General features: G+C 44.9%; 1 protein-coding gene and 3 non-coding genes across 4 annotated transcripts; 1 reads left to right on the plus strand and 3 right to left on the minus strand.

Moving 5' to 3' along the window:
* Positions 1 to 1,885: 1,885 nt before the first annotated feature.
* Positions 1,886 to 1,959, minus strand: TRNAT-AGU (transfer RNA threonine (anticodon AGU)). The gene has a single exon. It is a non-coding gene; the product is annotated as a tRNA-Thr (tRNA).
* Positions 1,960 to 5,067: 3,108 nt separating this feature from the next.
* On the minus strand, positions 5,068 to 5,141 carry TRNAI-AAU (transfer RNA isoleucine (anticodon AAU)). Its single transcript has one exon. It is a non-coding gene; the product is annotated as a tRNA-Ile (tRNA).
* A 2,199-nt stretch (positions 5,142 to 7,340) lies between these two features.
* LOC138425889 (thymus-specific serine protease-like) lies at positions 7,341 to 13,625 on the minus strand. Its single transcript, XM_069564284.1, has 12 exons — positions 13,556 to 13,625; positions 13,318 to 13,478; positions 12,374 to 12,473; positions 12,114 to 12,243; positions 10,457 to 10,580; positions 10,129 to 10,206; positions 9,974 to 10,021; positions 9,232 to 9,534; positions 8,250 to 8,391; positions 7,752 to 7,931; positions 7,527 to 7,672; positions 7,341 to 7,409 (listed from the first exon to the last, which is right to left on the minus strand). Exons 1-12 carry the CDS (start codon positions 13,623 to 13,625, stop codon positions 7,341 to 7,343), a joined length of 1,551 nt encoding a protein of 516 aa, XP_069420385.1.
* Positions 13,626 to 18,679: 5,054 nt separating this feature from the next.
* On the plus strand, positions 18,680 to 18,762 carry TRNAL-UAA (transfer RNA leucine (anticodon UAA)). Its single transcript has one exon. It is a non-coding gene; the product is annotated as a tRNA-Leu (tRNA).
* Positions 18,763 to 23,137: the final 4,375 nt, after the last annotated feature.

Here is a 23,137-nt window from a genome sequence, read left to right on the forward strand (position 1 = left end):
TTCCCAAACATCAGGCAGGGTGTCCTCAGGTTCCAAGGGCATTTGATTACGAGCGACAACCCGATACTGTCCTGTGCCTTTGATTTCCACCTCTCTTCCTCATCGTTGGAGCCAGAACACAACGCACAGAATCCTGAAGACCACCGAACTTCAGAGAGGGCCAAGCTGGTCTGGAGGAGACTGCGGAGCGGGGCTGGGATGGCCTATGCCCTCTTGACTCTCAGGAAGGAGTGCCGAAAGGAGTGCCAAAAGGAGTAGTGTTTGGGAATTCATGGGACTGGACTTTGCGCCGGAATAAGTCGAGGTGGGAATCACCAGTCAACTTATTATCCAGCGTCACTCACACTGCCCTGGAACGACTGGGCTTTGAGCGATCTGAATCTGTTCAACAGATGCCCACCTTGCCTCTCCTTTGTTTTTCTCTTCATTTCACCTGACCTTCCTCATTGTATTTTCCCTCTTCCCCTCACTTCCCTCGTGCCCCAGGAAGGTGCTCAGCAGCGAAACTGTAGTCTTTCATTAAATTCCATGTGAGAAATTCCTGATTTCTCTGCATCAGCTCTGCGTTGGCATCTTTCACAAACAGCAGCGCTGAAAGCTCCTGCTCTCAGCAAAACTAACACTAGGATTGGTCACAACGTTGCAGGAAACAGAGTAGAGAGACAATCTTTCCCAATCAGCAAGTTTGGGATTTAGTTTCCCATAATTTGATTAGAAGTTTATTTTTAAGCCAGTAAGGAGTAGCCCCACAATGTACCCAATCCTGACCCTACCAGATGTCCTGAAAAATTATGCAAGCAACTGGTTGCAAAGGGCCCTTTGACTTATGTGACTCGTGAACGCACAAAGGCTTTTCAGATCAAAAAATGTACTTTTTAAACAGTTGAAGTTCATAAGCAAAGAATGTTTTAAAAAGTCAGTTTGCCCGCACCTTAAAAAAAAAAAAGAATATAATTTTGTGTATTTTTTTCATTGACTGTTTTTTATCCTCTTTTAGATATAACCTCAGTTCTTCTCCTTCCTAAATTTCCAGTATCGTCAAGAGTCCATTTCACATCGAAAAGAGGAAACAGTTACAACACAACTTGATTATTTACACTACCGTAATTTATATTAGAATGTCTTTCCTCTTCTTTTATTTCTTTTGATTTCATTTCATCCACTAAGGACAAATGAGTAAAAACAATGCTGGATTACCTAGTGATTCAGGAAGACAGCTGCAACATATGAAAGTGCAGAGCTTGAAAACACACTTGAACTAGACCAGTAAGTCTCTAGCCTTGGTTCATGAAGTATCGCCCATGGAACAGTAGTGTAGAGTCTGAGATGGTAGAAATGCTGACTTTCAGGCCCTTGGTGCAGATGCAGTCATTTAAAACCCTCATTATAATGGACCACAGCAGGTCATTCATATGCTCATAAAATTTTGAGACGCGTGACTGTAAGGCACTCCTAAAGTTGGTGCCAAATCGGGGTGGTGGGAGTTGGCGAGGGAGGGGGGTGGCTCTGAAGGGGGAACATGACAATTCAATGATTCCATGAAGAAAAGCAAATGTCTCCATCGTGGTAAAATTTCTAGGAGGCAAACACAATTGAAGAGATCCCACAAAACCAAACTGGCAACGTCTGAGACCTGATCTAAAATGCGGAGGAAAGACCAAGAGGCTGTTCTAATTCTCATCTCAAGATGTCGGAGATGATCTAAAATGCGAAGGAAAGACCAAGAGGCAGTTCTAATACTCATCTCAAGATGTCTGAGAACCACCGTCGCCTTATGGCTATCGGGAGAGCATCCCTAGTACTCCGAAGTACTCCGGGGCTTGATGGGAGGTAAACAAATTGCATTTTTTAACTTGTTTTGCTCTATTTAAAACAGTGTTGCCCCAGGCCCCGCTGGGATTTGAACCCAGGATCTCCTGTTTACTAGACAGGCGCTTTCACCAACTAAGCCACGGAGCCAGCTGCAGTAGACTGTTGGTTCCTGACATGATTTGAAGGAGTTTTCGCTTTCCTGGCTCACCAATGTATTTCTCAAGAACTTTAGATCAACACTACAATCTCAGGACTATTTCCTATTTCTCAAAATTTCTATCAAGTCATTTACCCTCTCTTGTGTGAAATATGCACAGAAGTTTACATGCTGAGTCAAGATGAGAAAAACCTTCTGAACCTCTGAACCCTTGAAATCCATAGCCAAATCGTTTGACCTTTGCACCTTCCTATGGGAGATACTAATACTTCTCCCTTTCGAATCTATAAAAGGAAAACGGTGGCGCTTATCAGTCTAGAAACGTAACATGAAATGGAGCGCTGGAAAGGACTTCACCACATCTTTTGCTACGCTCACTGTCAAAGAGCAGTATCTTACAAGAGAGGAGTGTGCCTGTTCTTATTTATTTTAGAGCAATGTGGACGGCAAAGGCATGCAAAAGGGAAAAGGAAGGTAAGAATTCAGCAAATGTAGACATGCAAGAATGATGTTTGACACAGAAATACAGACAATTAAAACTTTGGTAGACGTGTCTTACATTAAAAATGTTCTAAAGTTCTTGACTTGTCTGAGTTCCTGAAATAGACACTTGGTGCATAAATATCAGAGAATAGTCCTCTCCTCTGAGCATGAGGCAGTATGCAATGATGCTTTAGAGCTCAAACTCTGATGTCAGACCCCACTGATTCTTTGTTCCAAATCTGTCACTATACTCATGACTTTGAGAAAATGTAAAACCTCTATTTATGATTTTTATTTACTCAAATTCTTTGAAGAGTGCTGGCAGGTAGTGTAGATTATTTCTAGCCTCAATCGATAAGACTGCTACGAGTGTTCTGTATCTAGGCCCCATAAACAATATTGCTTCCACAGGTGCTAGTGAATAGCGTCAGGAAGCTGCCAGTATCTCTTGCAATAACAGACTTTTGTTTTGTGTGGTTTTTGTGTTTTTTTTTTTTCCCCAACAACTGTAGCTTCTCGAGTACTTCTGTAAAGGTAGGTCACGTTTTCCATTTATTTCTATTTGAAGAACTCCTTAATTGCAATCACATACTGCTATAGGATTAACATTTTTCTGCCCAATATGATTCACCTCTCCTATTGTACTTTATCAAGTGTTTTGTGAATTAATGGGAAAACTAAGTTAGGAACCACCCACTGTTAAGCACATCAAAGGCACTTGAGTGCACACACACACAAATAAGAATTAAAAACAAAAAGAAAGAAAACAAACCCACCCAACATTACAGTAACCTTTGATCTCCCAGTTCAAAAAAGAAGGGGTGAGTAATACTGCCTGGGCAAAGTACGATCTCTGGGACAACCCCACGAAAGAACAGTGAACTGGCCATTGTTCGGTCTGACAGTCTTGGATTGTGTCATGGGAACACAGGGCAAGATGGTCTTGCCCTTTGTAATGGGCAAGATGTCACAAAGAGCAGTGGTTAAGATGTTTATTGACACAAATGGAAATATTTTAGGGCCACGCTAGGAAAGAAAACATTTCAGGTGTTATTTGAAACTTTGTGAGAGAAACTCACCAAACTTCAAGTTCAACATACACCATATAGCTCCATTTCAGATGTCTTTTACAGGCTGAAGATGAATGTCATTGGTCTGGTTTGCATTTCAGTGTGGGAATGGGACTCTGGGAGAATCATCTGCAGCATGTACCAGCTTGCACAGATCACCATGTAAATATCTCTGCATGTCCTTCACCAAAGAAGACATCAATCACGTTCCTTCGGCTTTTAGGAACTGCCTGTCATGGACCTACTGCCCACCAGGCATTTGTCTCAACTCTGATTTGAGTGGTGGGAAGCAGACACGTTTCCTATGCGAATACTGAAACATAAATTTTTATTTTGGAGCATATTTAGAAAAGTTACAAAAACAATAGAGTTTCTTTGTACCCATTTCAGAGTTTCCTTTCATTAGCTTCTTAGGTTACCATGGAACCTTTATTAAAGCCAAGAAACCAACACTGATATTTTAATAATAACTAAATGCATGTACTTGTGTGTGTCACATCTGTTCTTACACTAATGTCTCCCCTCCCCCCAACCCACGGCATCCCACATTGCGTTCAGCCTCCTCTGGTCTGTGATTGTTTCTTGGTGCGGATGAATTCTTTCTATCCGGTATTTGTATGACTATCTTCCAGTCTAGATTTGTCTGATAGTTTTCACACGAAGGCCTGGGGCTACAGGTTTCTGGACGAGACCACAGAGTACTTGTCCCATCACTTCCTTTCAGATGTGACTTGATAGGAGGATAGCTTACCATTAGTGATGCCAACCCCGATCACTTTTAAGGTAGTGTTTGCCATTTTTCTCCCTGGTGAAGTTTCTTCCTTTGTTTTCCTACTTCTTCCTGGATATTTAGAAGCTAGTGGGTCAGGATGGCCCATATTCCAGAAGGGAGAGGTTAAAGCTCCATCTCCTGGTGAGTGGGTGGGGAGTAGTTTCTTACCTTAGCTGGAATGCATCAGTAAGAAAAATACCTCCCTTCTCCCGTATTCATTGGTTGACTTATTTAATCACTGATTTGTAACAGTATGGACCCATGAATACACATTTTATACTTAGTTTGCATCATTATCTCAAACTATATTATCCGTTGTTCCAAGTGTTTCAGGTTTGGCCATTGACGGCTCTTTCCAGCTCATAAAGAGACAGCTGACAAAACTGTTTCTCTCCTGCTGTGTTTGTATCAGTAGAGTTTTTTCACATAGCCTTTGAAAAACCTTGTTTCATCTTTTGCTGATCTAGTTAAGACTCAAGTGTGGAAATGTAGAAAGTGTAGATGGTTTCATAGTCTATTTTAGGAGGGAAATACTCCAGGAAGGTCAGTTTCTTCGCTGGAATCAGTTATCCTGTGGATCAAAATGTGCCAAAGCGATGCTCTATGTCTTGCTGGGTCACTGACTGCTATCCTTTCGTTCTGCAGATGCGAGTCAAACATGAGGAAAGATGTACGATTGATTCCAGTTGAAGTTCTCAGCGAGAGCTTCCTGTCCCAGACAGGAGCTGGGATATGGCAGTGAGCCTAAAAGGGATGAAGCGTCCTCTGAAGCCTGGCCCGTACGGGGATCGAACCCGCGACCTTGGCGTTATTAGCACCACGCTCTAACCAACTGAGCTAACCGGCCAGACACGGCGGTTGGTGCTGGTGTTTATGCTATTAAAAGAAAAGGAATCAATACGGCTTTTCCGGGAGCTGCAAAAGGAACACAGTGAACCCAAATGACTACAAACTAATGTTCAAAGAAAGAAGAAAGCACATTCTTCCTCTCCCCCATCGTGGAATTAGGGGGAAACAAAGAGGAATTCTTAGTATTTGGCGTGAATGAACTCTATTTCCTGAGGACTGAGGTAATCAAAATTGTGGAATACCTGCCTGAGAGCTAGGCCTAGCACCATAGCCACATTGATAGGGAGACTCTGAGAATACTTGAGGAGACGAGGTAGCCCAGGACCAACCCCAAAGCCATTAAATAATAAATGGAGAAGCTTGCAAATAAGTATGCAGCAAAGTAGGAGGAAAATCAAGAGGAAGTGAAGATTGGAGGGTACACCTCATTCTTTCATCGCTCGACAGGAATCGAGCACCCATGACTGTCAGACCATGGTGCACACGTTAAATGATGATGGGAATCACTGAGGCTAGACCTCAACATGAGTGGCTGTGGCTCAAGAGCAGCTTTTGTTACAGGGTAGCACCTGTGAGTCGGACACGACTGAGCGACTTCACTTTCACTTTTCACTTTCATGCGTTGGAGAAGGAAATGGCAACCCACTCCAGTGTTCTTGCCTGGAGAATCCCAGGGACCGGGGAGCCTGGTGGCCTGCCGTCCGTGGCGTCGCACAGAGTCGGACACGACTGAAGCGACGTAGCAGCAGCAGCAGCAGCAGCAGCAGCACCTGTGACCTGCGCTAGGACTGATCCTCAGAAGAGATAACAGTGTTACTCCTCAGGGTTTGGAGTCAAGAAAGGCAGGGAATGACCCCTCACAGAATGGGCTTTATGCCTCTGTTTCCACACTCCTGCCCATCCCTCCCCTCACCCCACTCCTCTTTACTTTCCCTCCACTTCCCAGCTTCCCAGAGACACTCAGGCCACTTGACTGGCTAACTCCTGGTCCTGGTGAGGGTTGAACCAACCGGTGAACATGTACTGTTGGCAGTGCTAAGGCAGGCTAAGTGGGCCCCCGTGAGACTGGGTCCAATCTCTCAGAGCTTGGAGGTGTCCTCAGCAGGAAGGCTTGATCAGAACCCTAAACCCCTTGGATTGGAAGCTGGACTTGCCCAAGAGTGACATTTGATTACGGGAAAAGATTGGTGAGTGAAAAAGAAGGAAAACTAAAAGACAGACAGAGAAAGACAAGGATGAAGTGACAAGAAGAGCAGTAGAGACAATGAGGAAGAGCCTAAGAGACAGAAACTGAGCCTCACGGAGAAAGCACGATTGAGAAGATCGCAAAGGACAGGGAAAGTCTGAAGAGAGAGGAATAGGGGCAGAGAGAGAGAGTGAGAAAGAAAGTGACTCACGGGACGCGGAGACCAAAAGTGAGAGACAGAAACAGAGCAAGGGAGATAAGTAAGGACAGAGCAAGCAAGAGGGGAGGGAAGCAGAAAGATACTGAATGAGAGGCAAGGGCAGAGACAGAGACGAAGAGAAAGAAAGAGAGCCAGACCAAGACACAGAGAGCAACAGAAATGAAGGTATTCCGAGAAACAGGAGCAGATTGAGAGACAATTAGAGACAGAGAGAATTCAGGCAGGAGGAGACTGAGGGGGAGGGTCCAGTGAGAGGAGCAGTGAGAAGCAGAGACAGGTCAGGGTCTGAAGTCCAGAGACAGACAGGCAGCAAGGCACCCAGCCCAGTACTTGAACAAAATTTGAGCCTGAAGCTGATTTGCAGGGGGAGGAGACGAGGGTATAGAGCCATGTTCATTTGACATTTGACGTTTAAAATAATGATATTCTCATTCAGTTGTGGAGAAGGGAGCGGCTACCCTCTCCAGGGTTCTTGTCTGGAGAATTCCATGGACAGAGGAGCCTAGCAGGCTACAGTCCATGGGGTCCCAAAGAGTTGGACACGACTTTGTGACTGAACAAAAATGACAGAACATTGAGAATAATCACTTAATTTATAGAACTCTTTGTAACAAAGCACTTTTAGTCAGGAGTGAGGACGTATGCAGACACAAGATGGTTTTATGCAGGACAGTTGCTAAATGTGAATTCCTGGGAATTTCCTGTTTCCGAACAAGCTGCCTTTTCTTGTCCAATAAATGGATACAGCCAGGACTGAGGTGGCTCTTCTGTAGTTGGTGAGGGTGTAGGATTCAGACAGCACCCCTAACCTGGCCCTCCTTTGCCAGCCCAAGCCAGGTCTGCAGCTGCTGGGAGATTTTCTGTAGAGAGGTGGGGAGAATTTGGAAAGTTCAGACTCCAGCACTAGTAGAGAGCAGGAACATGCAAATTAGCATGCAAATGATAACGCAAATCACTGAGAGATTTTTCTCTCTTACCTGTCGCGCAAGGCGGAGGCCAGGGGAATCTGAGGGTCTCTCAGGTGCCATGTCCAAGCAATGAGAGGCACTAGGGATGAGAAGGGCTGGCTCGGAGGGTCCCAAAGGCTGTGTTACACTTAGCACATGCCAGGGATCTGTATCCCCTGGAAAGAAAGGAGAGGACCGTGTGTTGAGCCACAGCCAGATAGACACTAAGGAGTCAAGTTCTGACGGCACACTCACCATTAACAAACAGCACTTGGGTGGCCCCTGGGGTCTGGCCACCATAATAGGAGTTGGTCTGGGCCACAGCCTGGGCTACAGATGAGGTTGAAAGCCCAAACACCTGTTCACATAGCTCAAGCTCGGAGGGCAGAGCTGGGAGCTGGGAGAAAGGGCACCCGGGGACCTCACAGGTGACGTCTGTGGAGAGAGGGATTCACCAATGTGGAGTATATAGCCAGCCCCCTACCTCTTTAATAATCGTGTACAGAGCTCTCCCCAGTGATGACTGAGACAGTTCCAGACCCTCCCTTCAGTGAGTTCACGGTCCTCTCAGAGACGCACTCAGCCCAAGACACTGATGGCCTAGAATGATCAGGGCTGTGATAGAATAATGTCTGGAGTGAGGTTGGGGGTGTCTCAGAAGGAGCATAATGAGCCTGGACCACCTTGAGATGGCTTGTCTGGGCACAGCAGAGACCGTATGTTTTGGAGGCGAGAGTTGGGCCAGTCACTCACAGTAGCCGAACTCGGTACAAGTTTGGTACAACCACTGCCGGTCACCCACGCTGGACACTTGGAGTTCTGTGACCCTCAGCTGTGCCACTGTCTCTGCCCGAGAAATGCTTAAACACCTCTGACCCAGGCCGTGTGTGACAACCTAAAGGACAATACACATACATATATGCAGACATACATTCCTTGCCCCCCCCCCACTGCCCCCCGCCCCCACCCTGGCCATCAAGCCAGGGCAGGGCCTGGAGCCATTGGTCCCTACAGGTCAAAGGTAAGAAGTCAGAAGAGTGAGTTTCTGAGTTTTCCTGGGGTCACTGCTCAGAGTTGCTGGGGACCTAGGTCCCTGTGGGTTAGAAATTAAGGTGCTAGATGACTAGGAACTTCTCACCTGTAAAGTTGATCTTGGGCAAGTGAGAATATCTTAGACCTCAGTTTCCTCAGTTGTGTCTGGGGACAATAGTAGTGTTTACTTCGTAGAACTATTTTAAGAATTCAATGAGATAATAATGTATGTGAAGCGCACCGCACAGCATTTGGTGCAGACACCGATGGAAAAGTGATAGCTGGATTGTAGAGGCTGGGAGTCCGAGGGAGTCCGAGGCTAGGAGCCCCGGTCTCTAGGAGAACTGGGTCCCGAGGACAACTGTGTCTCCCGGACTAATGTTTTTCCTTCATTCTACAAATACTATTTGAGAGTTTGCTGTGTGCCAGACACTCTTGCAGGCCCCAGAAAGAGGACAGAACAATGTAGGCAAAATAGTAAGCACAGTCGCTATCACCTGCCTACTGTGCTCCGGGCTCCCTGTTCCCTAGGTCATACTGCTCCTACCTCATTCCACCTCCGAGGTCCTTTTGAGATGTAATACCCATTTTACAGATGAGGAAACTAAGGTGCAGAAGGGTTTACGCTTGCCCAAGTTCACACAGAGGAGGTGAAGCAGGAATCCTCGCTCTGCTCACTCTTGGCGGTGCTCGGGGTTCTCACCTGCACTGCCCGACGAAGCCCGCGGTAGGGTGCAGGGCCGCTGCAGTTGCCCCTGCAGTTGCCCCGATCCCCGAGGAGGAATCTGCAGAGCTGTCGCACACTCAGCGGCGCTCCAGCTTGCCCATCGTACTGCACCGCACCTCCCACGAGTGCCTGCAGCGCCCCCAGAAGCTCTGCCTGGTCCTCAGCGCGCTCCAGGGACCCGCACGCTCCAAGCTCCACGCTCAGCGCTGCCCGAGCCCCACGGCTCGCGCGCAGCCGCCGCTCCACCTCCGCAAAGGCTGCGGACGCCGCCGCCCGGCACTGCGGAGAGCGAGAGGCGGCGTTGGTGAAGACTTGGGCCAGGGGTTCCGCCTGTCCCTCTCCGCGACCCTCATCCTCCCTGGGCTCCCCACTTTTCCACATTCAGATTCACACAGGGGGCAGTTGAAAGTCGCTTTTGCTCGAGGCCCTGCCCTCTTCCCGGCTCCTCCTCCGGGCCGTCCCACCCCAGGCCCCGCCCACACGAATACAGCCTCCTGATAGGGTGGTCCGTCCTCAGGCCCCGCCCCCGTAGGATCCTCCCTTCTTAGTACCCAGACCCATCTTCAGCTCTCGCGTTCTTCCCAAATTCACCCACCTCTCTGGGCTCCCAAGTCTCTGAGACCCCAACACCTTGCAAGCTTCAACCGTTTTCTCTGGCCCCCATCCTCAAGGCCTTTTCTCTTTCCCTATCCCCCTCCGACTGGACCCCAACTCATACCTCCAGGGATCCGCCAATCGCAGTGTTCATTAGGCTTCTAGACACCACCTAAAGTCGGGTCGCGGAAAAATATCAGGTGAACCGCACCACCGAGGTCTTCCTCCCCCCGCCCCCCCCCCACCCCCCACCCCGGGCCCACCTCCCGCCATCCTTACGTCGTTATACTTGGAGAAATCCAGTGTGGCCCGCACCGGAGCGGAAGAGGCGATGGAGGCAAAAAATAGATGGGGAAACTGAGGGAGAACAAGTTATCAGCCTGGGGGCTGAAGGACTGGGATCCCATATCTGCCCGCCCCTGTGTCACTCACTCGTTGTGTCATCTCAGGCAAGTCCCTGCCTTCTACACACTGAACTCTTATGAAGGCAGATTGGGATGGGGGGTTGGGAGGAGGAGGGTGTGGAAGGAGGTTTTCCTATTATCTGAGTTATGGACCTCGCAGTCCAAGTTCCTTTCCCCCAGTCCACCCAGAGGGGTCCCAGGACCTTCAGCCGGGCCCAGGCAGCCAGGGAGCCAGCATAGGAACCTCCGAAGCAGATCCAGGGGCTGGTGGAGGAGACGTTGAAGAGGCGGGAGAGTGTGAGGCGGGCAGAGGCCGCATCCGCCAGCCTAGGGTCAGAGAAGAGGCTGAGTCGGTTCCCATGGGTAGGAATCCCTGAAGATTCCCCAGTTTACAGGCAGGAATCCAGAGACAAGAATGGAGAGAGCCTGGCCAGAAGCTAGGGTTTTTTCTCATGAGGTATTTCTGAGGATTCCCCATACCTACACATTTCCGCACATGAGGGGAGACTCATTTGGAAAGCTTCCACTCTTCACTTCCAGACTAGGTGGGAGAAGAAAAATCTTCAAGACAGTTTAGGTGAAAATCTAAATTATAGGAGGGATTGGAGACTGTCAAAGAGAGCTACTCAGGAAGAGGAGGGGGCCCAGGCTGGATAGGTTAGGAGGTATTGGCGAAGAGGGAGACACGATTAGAAAAAGAGACAGAGATATTGGAATATATCTAACACCCTTCCTTTTTTTCTTTCCCCTTGGCAGTGCCACAAGGCTTCTGGGATTTTAGTTCCCCAATTAGCAGTGATGGAACCCATGACCCCTTCAGTGGAATCGTGAAGCCCTAATCACCTAATCACCAGGGAATACCCTAACATCTTTTTTTTTTTTTTAATCCCAAATGCTTTCTCCCCTCCGTAACCTTTCTGAAAGAGTTTGCAGTTAGTGTCATCCTACTGCAGTTGGAAACTAGTTTAGCTTATGAAAAGATTAAGAGATAGAGAGGAATATACAGGCAATGTGATACAGAGGGGGACACACAAAGATGGAGACAAGAGTGAGGCAGAGAAAGTCAGAATGATTACAGACAGATACAGAGATGGAAAGCAGAAAAGGGAGAGATAAGTCCGGGAGAACAATAAAGTAGGTGAGGGGGGAAAGAAAGAGAAGGGATTTGGTATAGGGGTAGGGTGCACTGAAGGAAGCGAGAGAGGGAGCTAGACAAATATCTGGGGGAAGCCCACTCTGAAGAAGGCAGAGTTCAAAGGCTCAAGGAAGCGATGTGCCTGCAAGTCTGGAGAACAGCAAGAACTTCAGTGTGCCTGGAGCCCAGTAAGAGGGAGAGAGAGGCCAGAGAGCTAACTGGGGAGCCTCCAAAGCCAGCATAGGAGCTTCCACAGCAGATCCAGAGGCTGGTGGAGGAGATGTTGCAAAGGTTTTGTCTTTGCTCTGAGTGCGATGAGAGACGTGAGGGGTTTGAGCCAGGAGAGAGATGATCTGGACTGTGGTCTAATGATCACTCTGGCTCTTCATCTGGAGAATAGGCTGACGGGATCAAGGACAGAAACAAGGAGACCAGTGAGGAAGCTGTGTCATCCGTCTAAGGGATTCTGGTAGTCTGGACCAGCAGGTCATAGTGTAATAGCAAAAGATAAGAATACAGTGGAAGAGGTGGAGAAATAAAGGATAGGGAGGGAGAGAGACGGAAAGACAGGAAAAGAATAAAACACTGAAAGACAGAGAAGAAAACATGGGACCAGGGACTCAGAGGTCAACTTTGGGCAATGGAAGAAGAGACAAAGATTCAGAGAAGCCAAAATACAGCCACCTTCAGTCCCATGACCCCAAACATCCCCTACCCCCACTCACGCATGGCGGCTGGACAAGAAGCGGAGCTGGGCCATGTCCAGCCCCTCAGCAGGTATACTCAGGCCATAAAATCTATGCTCCAGACTTATCACCAGGGCCCCCCAGATTGGGGCCAGATTTGCAGGGTGCCCTGTGAAGAGTCCAAAGGGGATATGTGTCAACTCTTGCAAACCTCAGGCTTCACAGCCCTTCACAGTATACAACTCCCCTTCCTCGCCTCCACCAGCTTCCCCTTGTCTTTCCTCACGCTTGCTTCTTACCTCTCATCACTGAACCAGGTCCAAGGCTGCCTTCACCCCCCAGATGCAGGAATACAGGTCCATCCTGGCTGGTCCAATGTTGGTCATTTACCCAGTACCGCTAAGAGGTGGGACGGGGAGGAAGAAATGGAATCGTGAGAGTTCTGACCTACTCTTTATTTCCTGTTCATTCTGGTCTCTTTCCCTAATTGATCTTTTTTATCTGACGTTGACTTGTTTATTTACATGATCATTTCTCTCCTGTTTGTCTCCTCATCTAGAGTGTAATATCTACAAGGGGAGATATTTTTGTCAGCTCTTTCACTCTGATAACCCAGGGTCAAGAATAGTGGCTAGGAAGTGGTAGGCACTTGTTCTATATTGAGACAATAATTGTAGAATAATTAATAAATGCAGGTGGATTTAGAAATAAGGCCTGTGTGAGATGACCTTTGGAGACTGTGGGGAGAGCAAGTGTAAAAGAGTAGGTATAAAAGTGGTAAATCTGTTCATTCATTAAATACATATCTTCAAGTGCCTATTGTGAGCCAGGTCTGGTTCCAAAGCTGATCCTGATTTTTGCTTCATTTTGAGACTTGGTGGTGCATTTGGTGATTAATCTGAAGGACAGGGAGAAGGGGGGTGGTAGTTGAGGGGCAATGAGGGAGTGAGAGTGAATGACAGGGAAAAGGAAAGACTGAAGGATAGGACATGAGGAACAAAAAAAGTGGGAGGCTAAAGAAAGGAAGGGGAGACTAGGGGATAGAGGGCAAATCTAAGAAACAGAGGGGCTAGACTAAAGGGCCGTAGGGATACTCACAGCAGATATCAGGTAAGACTGATTGGGGAGAGGACGAGGCGACAGAAGTGTAGAGATAGGAATAGAAAGCAGAGACTGAGGGGCGGAGTAGGGGGACTGAGAAGGGAGTAGGGTGGGCAGTGGATCTCCTCTCTCCTGGCCTTACCTGCAGGAAGGAGCGTCTGTCAGAGGCATTGAAGGGGTCCAGTGGCTGTTCCAACCACCCCTCTTTTGGGAGGGTCACAGAATCTGGGCCCAGCCCCAGGCCCAAGGCTGAGCTCTCCTGAAACCTCAGGATGTGCTCACCAAGGCGCCGAAGGAGGGAAGCTGTGGGACGTGGAGGGGAAAGAGTCAGGCCGGGGCTCCCCAAGGGGGCTCCGGCCTGACTCTCAGGATCCTCCTACCTGGAGCTGAGGATGCCCAGAGGGAAACCAGCAGCAGAGGGCCCAGGCATGGCACAGACCCGATGTCCATGCTGTCCAGTTCTTTGTGGGAGGGCTCCAGGGGCTGTGTTCCCTCCACTCCCTCAAGACTTCCTCTATTGTCCCAAGCGCTGGCCTTTCAGTTTATAGTCTTTGATCCGTAGCTCAGGTATGTTTGCAGACTCTTGTCTTGGAACAGGTCAAGCTTCTGTTGGAACCATTCAAGCAAGGCAGGGACGCCAGAGTCTGTATATAGAGCCCTGTGGCTGTGGCCCCTGGATATCCAATTCTCTCTCTGCTCTTGATTTTCTCCTTTCTTGTCCCTTGATCTTCCTTCCCTCCTGCCCTCAGTCTCCATGCCTGTGCCTCACTCTCCCCTCTCCTTCAGGGGCCATCTCTTTCTACCTCAGGAGCCCCTCTTTTTCCCTCCCACCCTCCAGCATACTTTCAGTCCCCCTCATTTGCCTCAATACTCAATCTGTTCGTCTCTTTGTTCCTCAATTCTCTTTCCATCTCCTCTCTACTTCAGTCTCTCTCTCTCTCTTTCAGTCTCGGCATGTCTATTTTCGTCTCCCCTTTTTTTCCTGCTCCCCATCAATCTCACCCCCACCCTCTGACCCACAATCTCACCACTTTCCTTAGATCCCTTATAGCACTTTGAATATTTCTGCAGCAGCAGAATACTACTCCTGCCTCAGAATGCTTGCCCCTGCTCCTCTCACTCTGTGGATTCCTGCTGCTGCTGCTGCTGCTAAGTCGCTTAAGTCGTGTCCGACTCTGCGACCCCGTAGATGGTAGCCCATCAGGCTCCCCTGTTCCTGGCATTCTCTAGGCAAGAACACTGGAGTGGGTTGCCATTTTCTTCTCCAATGCATGAAAATGAAAGGTGAAAATGAAGTCATTCAGTCATGTCCGACTGTTTGCGACCCCATGGACCGCAGCCTGCCAGGCTCCTCTGTCCATGGGATTTTCCAGGCAAGAGGACTGGAGTGGGGCGCCATTGCCTTCTCTGCTGTGGATTCCTATTTCTCCATAAATCTTCATGACTTCCTCCCCCACCTCAGTCAGATCGCTATTCAGAGTCCAGAAAATGTCTTCCGTGGGCATCTCTTTAAAAATTGTCAAGCCTGAGCTCGCCAGCCCCAAGGAACATCACAGTTACCTAGGGAGCCTGTTACACATGCAGATTCCTGGCCCTACTCCAGAGATTCTGATCCAGTGCGCCTGGCTGGAGCGGAGGATGCTGCGTGCCTACGAAGTTTGCTTGTAGTAATTTTCTGGCAAACAGGCCCAGGAATCGGGCAGGGAGCCCAGGGTAACAGTAGAGTCCCCATAAGAGAATAGAGGTGAGGATGAAACAGCCATCTTTGGCAATAACGACGAAGCAGGTTAAAAAATCCTCTCCGAGCATCTTGACCAATAAGAGACAGAAAAACAAAGATGTGGGAGGCGCTTGGTTGAAGCATCTACATCCACAGAGGCCAGAGCAGGGAGGCGGGACAGCTTCGAGCAGAGCTCCGAAGTCAGCAGAAGGCCCTTGGGGAAGCATCTTGGACTTGCCGCTTTCTAGTTCAGTGACCGTGAGGAGGTTTTGTCACCTTTTAAAGGCTGTTTCTACATGGTGTCAACCGCCATTCTCTGCCTCTTCCTACTCATGTCCTTGGTTCAAAACACTGCCCTAATCCAAAGCTGAAATGAAAAAAACACTTCCATTTACATGAGTATGGAAAAGAAAAAAATACTCAAGAATAAATTAACCAAGGACGTTTAGGAGATGTACCCTGAAAACAACAGAACATTGAAATTAAAGAAGATCTAAGTAAATGGAAAGTTATCTTGTGTTCATGAGTTGGAATATTTTAAAATGTTAAGAAGGTATTAATAAAATGGTCCAAATTGGGGGGAGGGGGGAGGTCAAACCACTAAATCTCCTCTATTCTTTACTCTTCTTCATAGCAACGTATCATTATCAGAAGTATAAATATTTTATTTATATAGTTCATCATCTGTCTCCTGGATGAGAATAGTAAGCTCCACAGGGCCACGGATTTTTCATCTCCTTTGTCCATTGCTCCGTGCCTGGTTCTTACTAGAGTGTACACAATGGGCAATCAATAAATGTTCAGTGAATGAAAAATCCATCAACCAATGTTGATGGGATTCTACTCTAAAAGTTTGTCTACAATCTGACAACTTCTTTCCACCTCCAGCGCTATCATCTTCTTCTAGCCACTAGCATCTTTGACTTGGACTATCACAGAAATCGCTTAGCTTTACCTCTATTTTCAAAGCAGACATATTTTACTTCTGGACAATGCACTCTTCTTTAATGATTAAAGCAAAGTATACCAGATATTTTTGATCGGCCACAAGACAGGCTGTTCTAGTTAACATAAAGTTCACCGCAAAGTCATGTATAAGTCAGCATACCGTTCCTCAGTATGTGAGATGACATCCTTTTCCTTGTTAGGCATCAGGGCAATGCTTGTCTTGTAAAATGTGTTTGGAAGAGTTTCCCCCTCTGTGATTTTTTGGATGAGTCTGAGAAGGATTGGTCTTAATTTTTTGAATGTTTGGTAGGATGTATTAGTAAAGCTACTGGTCCTAGACATTTGTTTGTTGGGAGGTTTTTGATTATCGATTCAACTTCTTGCTAGTAATAGGGCTGTTCAGATTTTCTGTTTCATCAGTATTCAGTCCCAGTAGATTGTATGTTTCTGGGAATTTATTTCTTTCTATCTTGTCCAATTTGTTGATGTATTATTTTTAAGCAGGTACCAGAATCTGAATCTTTGTATTACTTTTGTATGAAAAGGTTTCTTTCCCAACTGACTAAGCAGCTTAGTTGGTTAGAGCATGGTGGTAATAACACCAAGGATGTGGGTTCAGTCCCCATCTGGGCCAGTGCAAACCTTTTGTTACTTACTCACTGAATAATTTTGCTGCAGTCATCTAACAATTGGAGATAACCTCACAGACATCAACTTGGGAATGAATGTTGACTTCATTTGTTCTTCAGCAGTGACACTACCTTCCTTCCCCTCCACTCCTGCCCCCAGCAAACACAGTCCCAGCAAAAAATGAAATTTCAGCATTTCAGATTTGGCAAAGGGGCATTTTCACCACTCACTGCTTGAAATCCAAAGCCTATGTTAATTTAAGGAGGGAGCAGTGCTGGTAAGGCACCATCCCTTTGAAAGAGCTGATGACTGATATTTTATGAGAGTGGGTTAAGGGTAGACTTTCAGAGGGTCAGTGGATTGACATATTCTGTGGAAGCATGGTTCTTCTGGAGAGACTCTTGTTGTTTGGTTGGCACTCAAAGGGATGTTTACTGAAGTGAGTGCATCCTAGCTGGCTCATTTCAGAAAGCAGGGGTTGATAGTGATTGGTTGTGCAAATGTTCACAAAATGATTATCATGGATAGATCAACTGGTTTAAATTTGGGTCTAGTGGCTACTTGCTACCACTGCTATAGAACAGTCTTTTCCTAAGTTTGTGATTAGTATGTCTTCTCAACATTTTGTTTTGGCATAAAGCACACATTATTTGTTTGTTTAACTATCCACGTAATGAAAAACAGTGGGCTTTCTGGTGGCTCAGACGGTAAAGCGTGTGCTTACAACGCGGGAGACCCAGGTTCGATCCCTGGGTCGGGAAGAGCTCCTGGAGAAGGAAATGGCAACCCACTCCAGTACTCTTGCCTGGAAAATTCCATGGACGGAGAGGCCTGGTAGGCTACAGTCCATGGGATCGCAAACAGTCGGACACGACTGAGTGACTTCAATGTCAATGTATAATAAAAGTACTGATTTTATTATTGATGACCTTTCATTGATTTAGGCCTTGAGAGAATTATACTAAGTGAAATAAGTGAGACAGGAAAAGACAAATCCTGTATGTTTTACTTACATTTGGAATCCAAAAAACAAAATAAATCAAAATCGGGTTTTTAGACACAGAGAACAGTTTGGTGATTGAGAGGGGAGTGGAGGACGGGTTAAAGGAATGAAAGGGGTCAGAAGGTACAAATTTCCAGTTATAAAAGAAATGTTATGGAGATGTAAGGTACACCATGGTAGTATAATTATTAATAATAATACTGTATTGAAATTTGGAAGTCATTAAGAGAGTAGACCCTAAAAGTTTTCATCACAAGAAAAAATATATATAAGATGTATATAAGATGGATGTTAACTAGACTTACTGTGTTTCATTAGTTTTTCCAAGAAGCATTATAGGGATTTGCTTTTTCTCTTTAAAGCTTGGTCTCCAATCTCAAGGGTATAAAATTATTCATAATGTTCCAGGGACTAGAAAGTCTAATTAATTTCCAGGTCTCCTACATTGCAGGAGGATTCTTTACCATCTGAGCCACCAGGGAAGCCTAATCAATTTAAAATTTTTATTTAGTTGGAGGCTAATTACTGTACAATATGGTAGTGGTTTTTGCCATTCATTGACATGAATCAGCCATGGGTGTACATGTGTCCCCCATCCTGAACTCCCCTCCCACTTCCTTCCCCATCCCATCCCTCAGGGTTGTCCCAGTGCCCTGTTTCATACTTCAAACTTGGATTGATGATCTACTTCACATATGGTAATATACATGCTTCAATGCTATTCTCTCAAATCATCCCACCCTCGCCTTCTCCCACAGAGTCCAAAAGTCTGTTCTTTTTATCTGTGTCTCTTTTGCTGTCTCACATATAGGCTCATCATTACCATCTTTCAAAACTCCATATACACTGCTGGGCATACACACCGAGGGAACCAGAACTGAAAGAGACACATGTACCCCAATATTCATTGCAGCACTGTTTACAGTAGCTAGGATATGGAAGCAACCTAGATGTCCATCGGCAGACGAATGGATAAGAAAGCTGTGGTACATATACACAATAGAATATTACTCAGTTATTAAAACGAATGCGCTTGAATCAGTTCTAATGATGTGGATGAAACTGGATGGAGCCTATTATACAGAGTGAAGTAAATCAGAAAGAAAAACACCAATATAGTATATTAACACATATATATGGAATTTAGAAAGCCTAATGAATTTTAACCCAGTAATATTTGACTTGTAGGTACTACTGCTCACCACCAGGATGGCCGAGTGGTTAAGGCCTTGGACTTAAGAACCAATAGATATCTGTCTGTGTGGGTTCGAACCCCACTCCTGGTAGAATTCGTTTTGTTGATGCCTAGTCATGTCCAATTCTTTTGGGACTCCGGGGACTGTTGCCTGGCAGGCTCCTCTGTCTGGGATTCTCCCAGTCGAGAGTTCTAGCGTGAGTAACCATTTCTTCTGTAGGGGTCTTCCTGCTTAGGGATCCAGTTACTTTAGCAAGTATCTTATCTGGAAATGATAGTTTCTTGTGCAAAGTGGATAATAGTCCAGCATATATTTGACTCTGAACTCTTTTTATCCAATCTGACAGGTTCTGTCTATAACTGGTGGATTTAGGGAATTTAGATATAATGTAAATGATATACTTGTATTTTTTTAAAATCCACCGTCTTATTAGTTGCTTTCTGTGTTCTCCTTTCTTTCATCTCTTTCTTCATGTTTTTGAAATATGTGAAAATCTTTAAAAAATTAATTAGTGTTTTCCCTAGGGTTTTCTATATATAGCTACAATCATTCAAAATCTACCTTCAAATTGTACTATGCTGCTTCCTTTACAATGTAAGAAGCTTGTAATAATATACTTCCTCCTATATTGTGTGTCTTTGCTGCCACGATTTTGCTTTCATGTATGCTATTATTGTACAATATGCCACTACTATTTTTGCTTAATGCAGTCAGTCACTTTTAGAGTGATTAAAATTGGGGAAAACCTTCCTTATATGTACCTCTATTGTATTCATTACTGTGTATATTCATTGCTTTGTATTCTTTCTTCCTGAGATCACCTTATAACATTTCCTGTTTTGCAGGTCTGATAGTAATGCACTTCAGTTTTTGTTTGTCAGGAAGGACTTTTATTTCCTATTCAGGTTTGGGAAATATTTTTTCCTTGGTAGAGAATTCTGGGTTTACAGATTTTTTTTAAAAAAAGTAGCCTCCCATCACTTTCAAATGCTATTCCATTATCTTCTGGCATACCTAATTTCTGATGAAAAGTCTGCCGTTTCAGGTAGATAGAGAATTAGATAGCTTGGAATTCTCTGACCTTGGAGCTGAGGTTTGACGTACAGGTTTCCTCCACTATCAGAAAGCAGAGCACTCCTATAAAACATTTCACAAGCTGAATTGGCGTGAAGTGAAGAAACAATTATCTTAGGACACTTCTTACATATGAATGTACAAAGTTAGTGGAGATAAAGCACAGATGCTCATAGACACAGTTCAAATCTGTGGCAGCCTGAAGCTGAGATGCAGAGTATAGTTCCTGTGGGAGGAGCTTGGCAGCCCCACCCTTGCCGCTTCTGATGCGCTCAGCCTCTACAAAGGCTCCCTGCAAAACTTGCTGCTGTTCAGTCGCTCAGTCGTGTCCGACTCTTTGCGACCCCATGGACTGCAGCACACTAGGCTTCCCTGTCCTTTACCATCTCCAGCTGCTTGCTCAAACTCATGTCTATTGAGTCGGTGAGGCCATGCAACCATCACATCCTCTGTCGTCCCCTTCTTCTCCCGCCTTCAGTTTTTCCCTGCATCAGGGTCTTTTCTAATGAATCAGCTCTTCTCATCAAATGGCCAAAGTATTGGAGCTTCAGCTTCAGCATCAGTCCTTCCAATGAATATTCTGGACTGACTTCCTTTAGGAGGGACTGGTTGGATCTCCTTGCAGTCCAAGGGACTCTCAAGATTCTTCTCCAACACCACAGTTCAAAAGCATCAATTCTTCTGCATTCAGCTTTCTTTATGGTCCAGCTCTCACATCCATACATGACTACTGGCAAAACCATAGCTTTGACTATAAGGACTTTTGTGGGCAAAGTAGTGTCTCTGTTTTTTAATAAGCTGTCTAGCAAAACAAGTACTAACGCAGGTCTTTCCTAAAAATGAAGTGGCAGCAAAGTGAACTTTTGAAAATTGAGAGATACCTGTATTTCCTTATCTTGGGAAGAAATATTCAATCATTAACTCTCCCAATATTTTTTCTGCTCTTTCCTCTCTTCTCACCTTCTGGGATTCTCATTACAAATGTATTAATCAGTAACTCTTAATTGCTACTTCTTTTTGTTTTGTTTTTTTTTTTCCATGATGTTTTAGCTTGGATAGTTTCTAGGCCTTCAGGTTGATCATTTCTTTTCTCATCCCTATAGAGTCTACTAGTTAGTCTATCAAAGACATCCTATGTCTCTTAGTCTGTGTGTGTGTATGTTTGAATTTAGCATATTTATTTGACTCTTAGTTTCCAGAAATCTACTGAAATTTGCTACCTGTTTATGTGTTGGGACAATGTGGGTACCTAGTATGTTCCTTTGGCATCTGAAATGGGAGCAGTCTCGAGGGCCTAATCTCATCGTAAGCTTTGGGATCTGAGGCTATTTCAAGAAAAATAATGTCAGCATTGAGTTAAACTGTAGGACACTCGGTGTTGCAAAATTGCTTGGCTGGGGAGGGACTTCCACATATTTACTGGCCAGAAGTGTCTGAAGTAAAGTGTTCTGTGTGAGTACTGAAGAAGACACACAGGAGGAAAAACAGTGTTGGGTTTTTTTTTTTTCCTCTAATGCACTTGTCAGCTCCAAATTCACCATTTTAGCTTATTTATTTATTTTTGCAGAGGGATCTGGGCCTTTTAAACTTCTATTTTCTTGTGCCAGGTGGCACTGAAATTTTGTCAGTAGAGGGTGCAGGAGAGACACAATAAGAGGAAAGAGTTTAGCTTTCTTGGTTGTAAGAGTTCCTGCAGCCATCAGTATCTTCAGTGTACAGCTCCATTCTACTGACTTCCACAGTTGTACAGAAAAGAAATTAGGTATTCACTAATCCATTCACAAATATTTATTGACCATCATGTGCGGTAAATATCCTAGGATATCAGAAAGAATTAAGACTGGTTGTGGGGATTATATACAAAAAAGGATAAGAAAAAGCAGTGGTTTCTAGTAACTGCTGGAGCTCTCATTGTAAACTCTCACATGGATAGATGAAACCTCATAGATGAAAGCTAAAATATCTGAAGATTGCAAAGTAAATCACTGATAATCTCTCACATATGAGAGGGGCATTGTCATCCAATGAGAATCTGAATTGTTTGGTGTTCAAATAGTAATTTATAGTGCTTCAGTCATACCTCGTGTGAAATGAATTTTCATGCAACTTTTTACATAGTTCACTCAGTCTTTACTTCTCTTCTTATAAAACTTCCAGTGCCTGCCATCTTCAGAAACCACATCGATGAAGTAAACATTAGACTCTTAGTTTCCCACATCATTCAGCAATTGGACAACATGGGCTTGATCAAGGTTAATTCCCCAGACTGTGTTCAACAAAATGAAGGCTAACACTTTTCAGAAGGATAAAGCCTATGAAGAGAGCTCTGCTAAAATTCATTTCAGGATCTTTTACTTATGAAACTAGCTCTTTAACTGGCCCTCTTTGATAGAGAAAAGAAAAACAGATAAAGAAATTATTGTGAGAAAGTTTTCATTTTCACACACTAGGAATTGCCTCTAGAGAATAATACACATTTTTTGAAGTGAAAATCAAGTGGAAATTCTTTGGAATATGACACTGCTGTGGAGCCTGCTCAAAAGAACCACTTCCCTGGCAAATTGATCATATTTTACTGATGTTACTACATCAATAACCATAGGATGATGTGAGAGGTAACAAAAAAAAATCACATAATAAGTAAGTTTAATTTTTCTAGTAGTCATATTTTAAGAAGTAGAAATAAACAAGTGGAATTAATTTTAATGTTTTAACTCCAAATATTATCATTTTGACATGCAATCAATAAAAATAATGAGATATTGCACGATGTTTCTTTTAAAAATAAACTGAATTTAGAAGCATGTGTTAATGTCTATTGTTTTGGACTGGGCATCTTAACCCTAACCCAACATTCTGGGGAAAAGGAAATAATACTCACTTCACAGTATTATCTCTGTAGCTTTTTTTTTTTTAAGGAGGGGAAGAACTTCCCCGCAATTTTTGAAAAGAACCTGTTATCTCCTTTAGGTCCAAGAGTGATCTGATGAATATATCAAATGTGTTTTGTCTATTTGAAAGGAAGTTGAAACGGACTTCCTTTTACAACTAGCCTCCACCACAACCAAAAAAAAAAAAGAAAGAAAAAAAGAAAAGAAAAAAAAACCAGTCCCCAAATCTTGGGAATAGAAAAGTTGGTTACCTTGGTTGGTTAAAGCCTCGTGGAATAATATTAAACACTCTATTTTAGTACAGACGCTTTATTTTTCCCTTCTCCATATAGACGCTCTATTTTTCCTTTCTACCGTGGAAGTTCCCTGTCGTTACTAGTTGGAAAAAGAGGATAATAAAATACAACATCAGTTTGCTGAAAATTCATGAGCTGCATCCTAGAATCACTATAGAATCTCCGAGGGTTGAAATCTAGAAAACTGGGCTTAATAATCCTTCC

This window comes from Ovis canadensis, chromosome 20 (genome assembly GCF_042477335.2).
Source record: "Ovis canadensis isolate MfBH-ARS-UI-01 breed Bighorn chromosome 20, ARS-UI_OviCan_v2, whole genome shotgun sequence".
NCBI lineage: Eukaryota > Metazoa > Chordata > Mammalia > Artiodactyla > Bovidae > Ovis > Ovis canadensis.